The sequence below is a fragment of the Triticum aestivum genome, chromosome 4B, assembly GCF_018294505.1.
Source record: "Triticum aestivum cultivar Chinese Spring chromosome 4B, IWGSC CS RefSeq v2.1, whole genome shotgun sequence".
In the NCBI taxonomy this organism is placed as follows: Eukaryota; Viridiplantae; Streptophyta; class Magnoliopsida; order Poales; family Poaceae; genus Triticum; species Triticum aestivum.
The window spans coordinates 46,000,471-46,013,673 of record NC_057804.1 but is presented as its reverse complement, the minus strand read 5'-3'; the positions used below and the strand labels follow the sequence as shown (position 1 = coordinate 46,013,673).

Below are 13,203 nucleotides of genomic sequence, written 5' to 3'. Positions count from 1 at the left end.
AAGCTCGGTTCGATGTCGACGCTCTACGTCCTCGGGTCCCGGCCCTCGAGCGAGTCTCAGCCGTCACTGGTTTGCCAGGGCGCGATGCCGTGGACAAAGCCAGAGGGTGAGGGCTGGAGAGCCAGTAGGAGCCCTGAGTCGCGATGCTCGGGTACCCCCCCCCCCTTTAACGTGCAAGCGGCCGACAGAAGGAAGAAGGAGTGCCACGGACAGACACCAAATAACAAGCATGATGGGTCGAATGCATGGCCAGAAAATAAACGCAAGAGGGATACATGCCGCTGGGTCTGACCTGAGCGACTTGGGGATGATGCAGCCCGAGGGGCGCCCCCAACAAGGTAAGCTAAAAACATGAACAAAAGGGATAGACGCCGCAGGGACGGACCCACGCGGCCTGGGAATGATGCAGCCCTGGGGGCGCTCCCAGCTAGAAATGAAACTTGAAAGATGTCACCTGATAGTGTTGACGACGAAGGGGTGTTGAAGTAGCAGGCGTAGCGGGCTGCTGGAGCCGATCTTCACGAGCCCCCAGGCCCAGGAGCCTCGGGAGGCTCCGGAGGCGCTGGTGGCTCCTCGCGAACCATCTCCATCTCCTCCAGGACTGCGGAACGCCTGGCCCCCTGAGCCTCCAGGATGCTCCTCATGAGGCATTGGCGCACCGCAGCCACGTTCGGCAAGCCGTAGGGCATGCGAACGTTGCTGTGGGGTGGGCCTTCGCAGCGCCCCACGCGTGAGGGCTAGAAGCGCTCCTGAGAGGCGGCTCGGTTGAGCCCTGGGATGTCGATGCAGACGCGCAGCCCACCATCCTCGCCTGGATGGGGAGCTTCTGCGGGTAAGCGGCGGCTGCCACTCATGACTCTTGACTCTTGCAACTCCTGTGTGACCTGACTGACGAACTCCTAAGGGTTTGGCCCTCCTTGCTTTGCTCCTTCCTGAGGGAAACGTGTTCTGAAACATGCCTCCAAGTGGTGCCCAAGCGCCTCCCTCGTGACCTTAGCAAGGTCGTTGGCCCTCCAGGAGGGAGCCCCCGAGCCCTGCTTGAGGAGGGCGCCAGGCGCGCCTCCCTATGCGATAGAAGGAGGTGCCCCCTGAGCAGGAACAGACCCTGAGGGGCCTGTCTCCTGAGGGGTCGGGCCTGGCGATGTCTTCTTCTTCTTGGGGGCGGTCTCAGGGAGCCTCCCGCTCCCGCGATCTGGGTCTTCAAGTGATGCGGCCTGAAAAGCTCGTTCCAGGGAGCACACTGCGTCTCTTTCTTCACAGGGCACCGTGATGACTCCGCCACTTCCTGACATCTTGAGGATGTTGTAGCCATGATGAGTCATGGCCATGAACTTGGTGAGAGCTGGGTACCCGAGGATGGCGTTGTACGGCAGGCGAATGTTGGCGACGTCGAAGTCGATGAGATCGGTGCGGTAGTTGTTGCGTGCCCCGAAGGTGACAGGGAGACGGACCTGCCCAATTGGAATCGTGGAGCCATCGGTGACTCCGGAGAAAGGCTTGGTTGGCTGAAGCTGATCGTAAGGCACTTGGAGATTGTTGAACGTCTCTACGGACAGGACGTTGAGCCCTGCCCCACCATCGATGAGGGTCCTGGTGACTTGCACGTTGCTGATGACTGGGGAGCAAAGCATTGGGAGGACTCCGGCTGTGGCTGCACACTTGAGCTGATCCGCTGAGCTGAACATGATGGCGCATGCTGACCACCTGAGGGGGCACGTGGCTTTAAGCTTGGGGAGGACTGCATTCACTTCGCGGGCGAACTGCTTGAAGATGCGTTGAGAGGCCGGGGCTTGAGCTCTACCCAGGATGCAGGCGATCGCGCGCGGCTCCTGGAAGCCCCCAGCCCCCTCGTCCTGATGATGGTCCTCGTTTCTCCTTGGCTGCGAAGGTAGTAGAGGGAGGCCTGCGTTTCCTTGCGGACGATCCTCGCGAGGCTGATCCCTCCAGTCTCCCTCGCGAGGCTGATCCTTCCAGCGATCCTCGCGAGGTCGGTCGCGCCACCCTTGGCGAGGGCCGCGGTCTTCCCAGCGTCCTGCGTTCCTTCCTCCTCCTCGGCCATAGCCATGATCATTGCAGTCGAGGCATCGGCCAACCCTTCCTTCTCGCACGGCTTGGAGCTCTTGGCATTCGTTGGTGTTGTGGGTGTGGAGGTCGTGGTACACACAGTACTGGCTGCCCTTGAAATACTCGGGCTGATCTCTGCCCCGCTTGGTGTCTGGTTCTGCCGCGAGCACGGCAGCCCCCTTGCGCTTCACGTTCTTGGCCTTGGATTTCTTCTCCTCTGGGTCTGCGGCTGGCAGCTCGAGGAGGGAAAGGCGCCCTTCCTCATCCCTGGCGCACTTGGTTGCCAGGTTGAACAGCTCCAAGGAAGTGCATAGATCTTCATGCATCGCCAGCTCCTCCTTTATCTTGACGTCACGCACGCCGTCGGAGAAGGCTGAGATGATGGCCTCCTCGGTCACCTTGGGAATCTTGAGACGTGCGTTGTTGAAGCGCTGGATGTACTTCTGCAGGGTCTCCCCTGGTTGCTGCTTGATGCGGCGCATGTCGCTCACGGAAGGTGGCCGGTCGCGAGTACCTTGGAAGTTGGCGATGAAATGGGTGCGCATCTCGTCCCAGGAGGAGATCATGCCTGGGGCCAGGTTCAGGAGCCAGGTGCGGGCCCCGTCCTTGAGCGCCATGGGAAACCAGTTCGCCATGACCTTCTCATCCCTATTGGCGGCTTTGATGCCTAGCTCATAGAGCTGGAGGAACTCTGCAGGGTCGGCCGTGCCGTCGTAGCGAAGGGGCAGGTCTGGCTTGAACTTGCAGGGCCACGCGACGCTGCACAGCTCGGTGGTGAAGGCATGGCAGCCTGCTGTGGCCACGGGAGGCCTCTGGTGACGAGGAGCTTGGTCTTGCGGGCCCCCATGCGCTGCAGCTGGGAGCAGCGCGGAGTCTTGGCGCGCTGGAATAGGAGCGTGGTCGCGACGGACCGGAGCAGGGAGCACTGGGGCAGCTTCTTGGGGGCGAGGAACCTCTTGGCAGCTCCGCTCTTGCTGCGCTGGCGCCGGACAGGGTGGGTTCCGTCCAGGGGCCACGCGCCTTGGGGCCAGGGCGCCTTCTTGAGGGGGAGGCGGCTGAGGCACCCCCGAAGCTTCATTGCCCGCGTAGGGCGGGGCGCGGTGCAGCGAGAAGGATGGCGCGGGGGAGCCCCCTGCGGCACGGACGAGCTCGGCGATGCGGTCGAGCCACTCTTCGTAGACGTCGTCGACTGGGCGGTAGCGCAGGAGCTCGTTTGCCGCGATGAGCGCAGCCCGAGCCTCCATGGCCGCGCGTGGCGCGCGGGACGAAGAACCAGTCGGGGCGAGCGAAGGAGTGGCAGTGCGTCCGTCTCGCCTCATGGATGGATGCTGGGATGATGCTTGCTGCCCGTTCCCCGCCGGGCCGGTGGCGGCGTTGACGGCACGCGACGGGGAATGGCGGGGGTGGCCGCCAATGGGGGCCGTCTGGGCGACGCGGGAAGCGAGAGCGGCTCGGTTCTCGGCGCGGGCCCGACGAGCGTCTGACATGGACGCGATGATCGATGAAGAACAGGAGGGCGGAAGACAAATTCCGGCGCACCCCTACCTAGCGCGCCAAAAGTCGGATTTCGGGTTCCGGCAGACCCTCAAGATTCGAACACTGGGGTGCGCGCGGAGATTTCTCCCTCTGCCTACCTGCACCTCACCGCCTCGCTATGATCTAAGCAATCAAAGGAACAACACAAGAGACACAGAGTTTATACTGGTTCAGGCCACCATTGTGGTGTAATACCCTACTCTAGTGTGTGGTGTGGTGGATTGCCTCTTGGGCTGATGATGAACAGTATAAGGAAGAACAGCCTCGCGAGGGTCTGCTCTTGGCTGGTGCAATGAACCACTTGGGGAGTTCAGTCGCTCTCTGGATGGATTTCTAGATAGGTCGATCGATGCCTCTACCTGGTGGGTGGCTAGTCCTATTTATAGGCAAAGGCCCTGGGCCTCTTCCCAAATATTGAGCGGGAAGGGTGCCAACAATTGGCCATTTTGAAGGGGAACATCTAGTACACTTATCCTGACTAAAGTTGGTGCTCGCCTGCCAAAGGCTCTGGTGGTGACGCCGGCTTGGGCTCCACGATGACCTCCATCCTATCGTTCTGCTGGTCTTGGTCTTGTTGCACCGAAATGGATGCCTTTGCTTGATGCTCTCGCCTGCGCTCGCTCCCTTTGCACCAAAGAGGAAAGAAGGACACTGCGCGGGCTGGCGCCCGCCTGGTGCCCTTGGTCGTCATGGCTTGCGTCATGGGCACCTCGCGAGGTACCCCGCCTTGATCTCTCCGCCTCCTCGCGAGCCAGCCTGACGAGGCCGTGCCAGAGGAGGTCCCTTGTCGTCCGCCCCGCGAGGCTTGGCCCCTCGCGAGGGTCTTGAGCTTGTGCTGATGAAGATGGACCATGCTGAACCGCCCCTCGAGCCACGCCGCAGGCCGCAGGCAGGCAAGTCTAGGGACCCCCGTTCCCAGAACGCCGACACAAGCCGACTGGTCAGAAGCCGGCCAGAGAGAATTCGGCGACAAGAAAAAAGGAAAAAAAGAAAGCTTACCACAGGCGGGGGGTTGGCGCGAGAGTACGTCTCCTTGCCATACTGCCACTCCTCGGTGAGCTTGCAGTTGGCGATGTAGTTCACCATGTAAGATACCTCGTCGTGAGGCATCTCCCTGGTGCTGAGCCGGCTTGGGTCGAAGCGGTCGCTCATCTGACAGATCAGATGAGGCCGGCCCTGGAGCGGGAGTACCCGGCGCTCGACGAAGGCGGCTATCAAGTCGGACCCAGTCAGACGCTCCGACTGGATCAGCACCCGAAGTCGGGCGACGGCACCAGCTCCAGCCGGCGTTAGCAACATGGCCTGGAAGGACCACGAGGGCTGCCTCCCAGGCGGCGGGCTGGCTACGTAAGCCGGCAAGTTGACGTAGTCGCCGTGCGGAGCGACGTTCTTCACGTAAAAATAAGACTTTTGCCAAAACTTCACCGACTGGATCAGCGTGATGGACGGGAACGGGTTGTCGGCTGTGGATCTCCGGATGGCGATGAAGGCGCCGCATGGAGCCGGCACGCCTACGACAACCGTGCCGAGCTTGGACTGGAAGAACTCCCCCCAGAGCTCGATGGTGGGGAGGACGCCGAGGAAACCTTCGCACAGCGTGACGAAGGCCAACAGCAGCACCACCGTGTTGGGAGTAAGGTGGTGCGGCTGGAGATGGTAGAAATTGAGAAACGAGCGAAAGAAGCCGCTCGCGGGAAGGCCGACACCGCGCAGGCAGTGCGAGTAGAAGATCACTCGCTCGCCCTCCTCCGGCGCCGACGAAACCTCCCTCGCCAGCGCGAGGCGGACCCGCACAAGATCTTCGCTCGGCAACCGGTGCGTCTTGCGGAGGAAGTCGATGTGGTCGTCGCGGATGTTGGAGCCGTCCTAGGAGCTCGATGTCGGGGCCATGATGATGCAAGGACGATGGAGAGCGCGGTGACGGAGAACTCGCGATGCGGTGGCGGCAAGATTGCGGCGCACTAAAGAGAAGTGACGGGACGGTGGCGTTGCGGAGAGCCGCTGCGGCGACGGAGAGGAAGAAGAAGGTGATGGTGGAGCGAGGGCGAGTGTGCGAACAACCGCCGCTCCTCCCTCCCCGCCCCTACTTATAGCCTCGTGCGGCAAAGCCGAGGAGGCGAGGCACGGGGGGCGTGGGATTAACTGCGCCCACTCTCCCATGTCCCGCGATTATTGCGCCTTTATGGCAAATGGGAACCGCCGTTGGGAGATGTGCGGTCGGTTCGGGCCACAGAAGATCCGCGCACAGGCCGAGGCGTGGAAGTGGCGGGCCCCGGCCTGCGGCGGCGTCCCGTCACACGCGTGGGCTGGCAGGCCCTTCCAGCCGGAGGGTGCCACGTGGTGCGCAGGCAGCGGGCGGCCAGCCCGCCGCCTGGCATGCGCGCCAGCTGGTTCCCGCCTCCAGATTTTCAAGGAAACTACGCCGAGAAGGCACGCATAAGAGAAGCCGGCTCCAAGCTGCCGGCTCTTCGGGATAGGAAGCTGGCCGAGTTTCTCGATTCCCCCTTCAGTCGCGAAGCCCAACCAGCTTCGGGGACTACTGTCGAAGTAAATGACCACGGGTAGCCTAACCGGCTCTCATTGGCCCTTATAAAAAACAACGGGCCAACCAAGCTTGAAGCACCCAAGACGCGGGGCCGCCTTCCTCCGGCCGGCTACCGGAAGGCGGCCGGGCCCTAAACTCTCTTGGAGGACGCCACGACAGGGCCGACTCCAAGAAGCCGGCCACGGAAGGGCTGACTCCAAGAAGCCGGCCCAAGAGAATTGACCCCAAGAGGCCGGCCCCAGGCAGGCGGCCAGGGGCCGTGCCCTGAAAGTCTGCACCCCCCCATAATGATGATGGGACGGGGCGTGGCAACAGTGGATCCTGCCACCCCCGAATCCCGGGGCACGCGTGGCTACAGTACGGCCATGCTGATCATGACACTCTCCACGACGGGCAGCCAGTACGGCCCATGGGCGGCGGGCCCCTTCGATCAGAGAGACGCCCGAAGGCGACCTGGCCTCCCCCAGCCGGCCTGAGGCATGGCCGGCTTCCTATAGCCGGCTTGCTCCCCTCCTCGGGGCGTGCGCACCATTAAGGAGACAAGACGAGGTAAGGCTACAGTGAGAGTCTGCAAGGCGGCAGCACTGTAGCCATGCTTACCTCGACAAAGCCCTCGTTATCAGAGGCGAGGAAACAGTAACCAGCCCCCGACAAGACCCCCAAGCAGTGGGACCGGCTTGTCGGCCGATGAGCCGGCAGCCAGCGGGACCCACCAGTCGGTGGGCCCCAGCGATCGGCGAAGAAGCCGGCGGTCATAGACACTGACGGCTAGGGCCCACGCCCAGCCGGATTACCATTGTACCCCGGGGGTAGGCCTATATAAACCCCTCGGGACACCCATGCAAAGGGTTGAGCTCAGCTAGTTTTAGACACCACTAAAGGGAGAGGAGAGAGCTAGCCTTGCCCTTCTTCCTCCTTCCACCGAACAGCTCAAGGAGCCTCTTGTAGCTTCTTGTTGATCTAGTGATCATGCGGAGACCCCGCAGAGCAGGAGTAGGGGTATTATCTCCACGGAGAGCCCCCAACCTGGGTAAGATCCGCCGGTGTGCATGTCTTCGCCTTATCCCGTTTCCAGGCACCGGCGATGTTTTACTGGTTCCCACACAGATAAGCCATCCGTTGGCATATGTCGCACCCACCACCCGACAGTATTCACACATGTATTACGATTTCCGGATAACACAATTATAGCATGAATAATAGATTATTATCATGAACAAGGAAATATAATAATAATCATTTTATTATTGCCTTTAGGGCATATTTCCAACAATTTCACACAGAAGTTTTAGCATGATTAAATGAGGTTTTTAGCATAATTTCGAATTGTAAAATGATGTACAACACCATTGTGTGCGATCCTCCGAGCAACTAAGGGCAATGGGAGTGGAAAAAATGAAACAAGGCAGAGCGATGCACGCCCTCCCCCCAGGTAAAGGGGGAGATGGGGAAAAGCTTAGTGTACCTTCCACCTGTCTAGCGAAGACGGCTGCTTCCGGCCTCCCCTGCAAGTGCTTCCTGGTGACGAGCCCGACAGGGCGCCTCTGTCGACCTCCTCCATGTAGTGCCCTCTCTCCTTTCTCCCGTTGCTCCCTGGCAGTCAGCATCCCTCTCTCAGAGCTTCTCGTGGGCAGCTGGCCATGCTCCATGACCTCTCGCTAGCCCTCGCTGACATGAGCACCTTCCTCCATCACATCCCTCTACCTCCCCTCCATTCTTCCGCTACGCAACAACATGGACCACAGACCACCCTGAAAAGAATCACGTGGTGGAATGGGTCGACGTACAGATCATGTAGGCCACCCCACCAACCCAATCAGCAACTCACATGAACACAGGTAAGAAAGTGGAATGAGGACGCAAGTGATGCTAAGATTCGTGGACGATCGGACAGCTAAAAAAACAGCCTGAAGGCTAACGCCAAATGGAAAACAGACGGCCGGTTCCACTATACGCCTCCTCCGTAGAAGATCGTTCGAGAAAAGGTTAAAAGCAACAATCGATGTTTAGAAAAAGGGTGTATCTAGAACTCAGTCAATTGAGACTGAACGAAGTCTCGGTCAAGTGACGTCAGCGTGGTTTCTTTGCTACAAGCGGCATGATTGGATGCTACAAGCGGCGACAAAAAAATGTTGCGAAGGTATTGCAAGCAACAATAAAAATGTTGCAACTGTTCTAACTGAAATGCTACAACCGTCACTGAAGGATGTTGCAACCAGTGAGATGACGTGCTACAACCAATGAAGGACGTGCTACAACCAATGAAGGACAAAATGCTACAACCAGCAAGACAGATGTTGCAACCGATAGAAAGAAAATGTTGCAAACGATTGCATAAAATACTGCATGGTCGACTGAGACTCGTTAGATCTCAGTCAACCGATTTTTAGTAGACCGGTTAAAGAAACAGAAATGTTAACGCCCACACGTGTGGGCGTTAGCCAACTTGCCCACACGCCTCCATCACCATCCAACGTCTTTTGCACGAATCTTGGCATAAAAAGGCTGATTTTGTGTGCCACGTAGGACAACTTGTGTGTGTGGCATGTGGGGGAGTTCGCTCACACGCCTGTTTTCTCTCCGCGGCCAACGTTCGTCAGTCGGGACGTGCGATGGAACTGTTGTCGCGCCCGCACGCCACGCACCACTCCTGTTCCCCATCTCCCACGACTGCCATTCTCCCACCCTCCCACACCCAAGCTGTCATTTGCCATGTTTTTGAAGGATACATGGCAACTGCCTTATTTGTGATTGTAAGCATATGGCAACTCTCTTTTTACCCGAACATGTTATTGTTGCCATGTCTGTTTTGTAGCGTTACATGGCAACTGTCTAGTGTTAGTAGGTGGCAACTCCTAAAGATACCACCGTCACCCACATGCCTGTCTCCTCTCCCACACACCAAAAGCCATCAGTTGCCATGTGTTTTGCAGGATACATGGCAACTCTTTTTTTACCCGCAACATGTTTTTGCCATGTTTTTTAGTGCTACATGGCAACTGTCCAGTGTTAGTATGTGGCAACTCTTAAAGTTTTCCAAATCATGATAACTGTAGTTGTCCAACATGGCAACAGCTGTAGTTGCCCAAAAATGGCATCCGGCACTTGACCTAAGATGGCAACTGCAATTGAGCAACCATGGCAACTGTAGTTGTCCGATATGACAACTGTACTTCAGCAACATGGCAACTACAGTTCAGCAACATGGCAACTGAAGAGGGTCCGGACCATGGCAATCGCGGCGGGAGCGTGGTTACTGACACGCGGGGCGTGTGGCTCGCAGGCGGGGAGGGGCGACGGCCGAGACGGGTCGTGCGGGCCGCGTGCTCGCTCGCCCGAACGTGCTCGTGCGGGGCGATCGCGCTGCACCGGACGTGCGGGCTGTGGCTGCGCGCGCCCGGACGCGGTCGTGTGGGCGGGGTCGTCTCCGTGCCACACAGGACGTGCGGCACAATCACCCGATACTCCACACGTGTGACAAGTATCGGGACCCTAAAGAAATTGAGCGAAGAATGAAAGATGCGCCTCCGGTGGGAGAGCCGCCAAATATCCGCGTCATGCGTCGGACGCAATAACCGTGCGCCGCGGCGGGACCTCATCCTCGAGCGAGGCAAGCGCGTGGCCCTCGACGACGTGACCCGACCCCCCATAGTCAAAGGCAATAATTCCATTCCCAATTCCCTACTCGCCATCGCCATTGGCGGCCTCGAGCAACTCTTGTCAAACTTCTCCACCCCGCATTGAAAACTCCCTATCGCCTGTCGCCCGCTAGCTCTGCTTCATCCCATGTCGAGGCTTGCCCATAGGCCTTCTCGCTCGGCGCAAAGTTTATAATCCCGGCGCGAGATCGAGATAGAGGGAGAGAGGGAGGGGTGCATCGTGCATGGTTTAATTTGTGGCGCGACTGCGGGAGCGCGAGCGCGTTAAATATGGGCATCCTGGATCACTCGGAGGAGGAGGAGGAGGAGGAGGGGAGCCACTACGGCAGCGGAGGCAAGAGGTGTGGCGCGCGGCGGCAGAAGCCGAGGTCGAAGAGCCACCACCAGCTGCTGCTCATGGACAGCGTCGGCGGCGGTAAGGCCGGCGCGGACGGGGAGTGCGCGTCGGAGGAGGAGGAGATCGTGCCGCTGCCGGATTACGAGCGGCTGTCCCAGTCCGCGCGCCTCCCGGACGACGACCCAGCCGGCGCCGAGGACCCGCCTCCTCCGTCCAAGCGGAGCGCGTCCCTGACGCCCCCGCCGCGGGAGCAGCAGCAGCAGAAGCCGGCGGCGTGGAGGCTGCTCCAGTACGTGCGGTCGATGCACAGGTCTTCGGCAGGGGCCGTGGTCGCCGGCGGGTACTGCGGCGGCTCGTCGGACGGCGACTCCAAGAGCTCCGACGGCGAGAAGGAGGGGGGAGACGTCGGCGGCGACGGCCCTGAGGAGGGGAGGAAGGACAAGCAGCGGCAGCAGCAGAAGAAGAAGCGGTCGTCGTGGCTGCCGGACCCCGACCGCCGGTGGCCGGTGCAGGGGTTCTACTAGGGGTCTTCGCCGTGTGTCGTGGACTTGTCGTCGCGTTTAATTCTCTTTGTTGATCGTACTGTGTTTACGTGTACGTCGAAGCTGGTACCCATGACGTGTCACCTACTCTGGGCCTTCGCCGATCTTGTTCGGGTTTGTTTCCTTTCCCTTTCCTTGTGGTTTCGATGTCGATGACGAGGAGCAGGAAAAAGACTACTACGACCACTGGAGAATTGGCTTTCCTTCTGAGTTGTGACACTTGTGTTTCGCAATAATATTGCAGTATGAGTGTGACTTAGTACTAGCAACAACACACAGTGGGAACACACCATACAATTGAGACAATGAGTTGAAACACGTGATGCAGATTGAAAGCACGCCGTCAACCACATTGTTATCAATCGCATCATGTTCTTTTCTGAGCACCAAATTTCAAGGGCTCTCTTTGGCACTAGAACGATCCTGTTAACTTTACCTATATACAGCTTCAGTCCGATTGCACGATTGCGCTCAAGGCGTTCACGGATAATTCCCTGGATAGGTAGGTATATGGACATCTGATTTCGGAGATCAAACGCTCCATGGATACTAGGGTAGTTGTTCCGGTAAAAATTTATCCCTCTCAAAATAGGGTTACACATTGTTTACAACATTCGGTCGGAATGTGGACAACACTGCGTGTTGGTTAAACCACCCCCCTCCGTGCATCAGTGAGCTAGTCGCTGAAGATTGTAATTCTATTACCTTGGAATAAATACCCTATGACTTCCGCAAAGAAAAACTGCATCTCGGCAATTGCACCCTTACCCTTGTCAATTCCAATATTGCATCATGTAGAATGATGAAGTTGCGGAGTTCATGTTTGTTCGTAGAAACAATGCAACTGAAACTGGAACCATTTATTCAAACCTTACAAGATAAACAAGCACTCGTTGGCAAAACATATAAAAAAACATCTCCAAAACCGTGTAAGGGCATCTTGAATGATATCCTCTAAAATGGACATGGTATTTATCCATGAACGCGTTCGCAGATTAATAAGGGGGGTGACCATCCAACGATAGCCATAAACATCTAACCATACTGAAAACACATTCAGACGGAATTCTTGCAAACATGACATAATTAATTTAAGTTCTGACATAATTTACATAAAGCGGACAATAGTTGGTCCATTCAGCGGCAGAAGGACGTGGGGGCGCGGCAGCCCTGCCCGGCCAGCATCTCGTGCTCATGGAGGAGCCGCTCCACTTCCTCCTATGTCGTGTGGAGGAACGTCTCGGGCAACGATGACCCTGGCTGGGGTGCCCTAGCCTTGCCCCTGCCGGCAACGATGAAGGTGTCGTTAACCGACCACTCCTTATCGATCTTGGTGAGCTCCCCATCGAGGTGGCGCAACGGACGACAAACATATCCGTGTTGGTCATCGACCGGTCGCGAGCCCAGACCTCCGCAAGGTCAGGGTCCATGAGGAGCCATGCCAGCGCCGCGACAGATTTGTCGAACGGCAAGCGGCGCGTCGCGTTGCGCCACTCCCACCTTGTCGCATGCCCGGCCATCCTCTTCTCCGGTGTTACAGTGCTCCGCGAGGAGGAGCAGCCACCGCCGCAGCCATCAAGGTAGTGAAGGAGGCGCCCGCGTGTCTTCAGGAACGCCGGCGGCACCTCCTCTTTCACGGTCTTGGTGTGCCAGTCTTGCCGTGACCAAACAAACATATATACAAAGTCTTGCAATCCAAGTGTTTCCCGGATACCTCTTTCTGGAGAGCTCAATTCAATGTCCCTAAACCTGCATTTTAGTCATCCATTCTAAAAGTCAGACCTATCTTATTTAGCAACTCTTCGTACCAACTCATACAAGGCAGCATTTCTCGCTCTCCATGGGATAACTCTTGGGACTATATTTATCATCACCTTGTTATCTGATAGTATTTTTGTTTACCTTGCTCTGGTAAAAGACTTTGGATCCCTAATAAAAAAATGGGAATGTTCACCTTATTGACTCTTTGTTTTAGAGAAAAGGCATTGGCCGAGCCCGAGAAAGGGCTCGAACCTAGCCCGGCTTTGAATTAACAAAGCCATCAACCAGTCAGGATTACACAAACCACATTACATAGAAAAGGAAACAAAGCGGAGCAGAGATACATAGTGCTGAGAGGAACGACTCAAAGGCAACAACAAACAGTGTTGCCAACGACCACCGCAATGCCAAACAAGCAAACCAATCTAAGGCTATAGGAGGACGGCAACTGCGGGCTTGTATCGTGCCGCTGGCTGCAATCGCACGGGCAGACAAGAGCATCACAAGATCTGTCTCTGCCACCGCAAAGGGCCACAACCCTTTCATCCGGGCTCGACGGGAGCCGCACCGGTGGCCAACAGAGTGGTTCCACATGAACTCAGACCAGAGTGCCGAGCCACCAGAGGGAAACAGCATAGGCAGACCCGCACGCACCGGAAACAGACCAAAGAGCACCGTCGCCGGAAGCCGCAAGACAGGGCGTCGGTCGCGAGTCGTCGAACGAAGGCGAAGATCCACGGAGAAGGCCGAAAGGGCAAT

The 13,203-nt window shown here is 57.8% G+C and overlaps 1 protein-coding gene across 1 annotated transcript; it reads left to right on the top strand.

Moving 5' to 3' along the window:
* Nucleotides 1-9,714: 9,714 nt before the first annotated feature.
* Nucleotides 9,715-10,938, top strand: LOC123094387 (heterogeneous nuclear ribonucleoprotein U-like protein 2). The gene has a single exon (XM_044516403.1). The coding sequence runs from the start codon at nt 10,075-10,077 to the stop codon at nt 10,663-10,665; it is 591 nt and encodes a 196-aa protein (XP_044372338.1). The 5' UTR covers nt 9,715-10,074; the 3' UTR covers nt 10,666-10,938.
* Nucleotides 10,939-13,203: the final 2,265 nt, after the last annotated feature.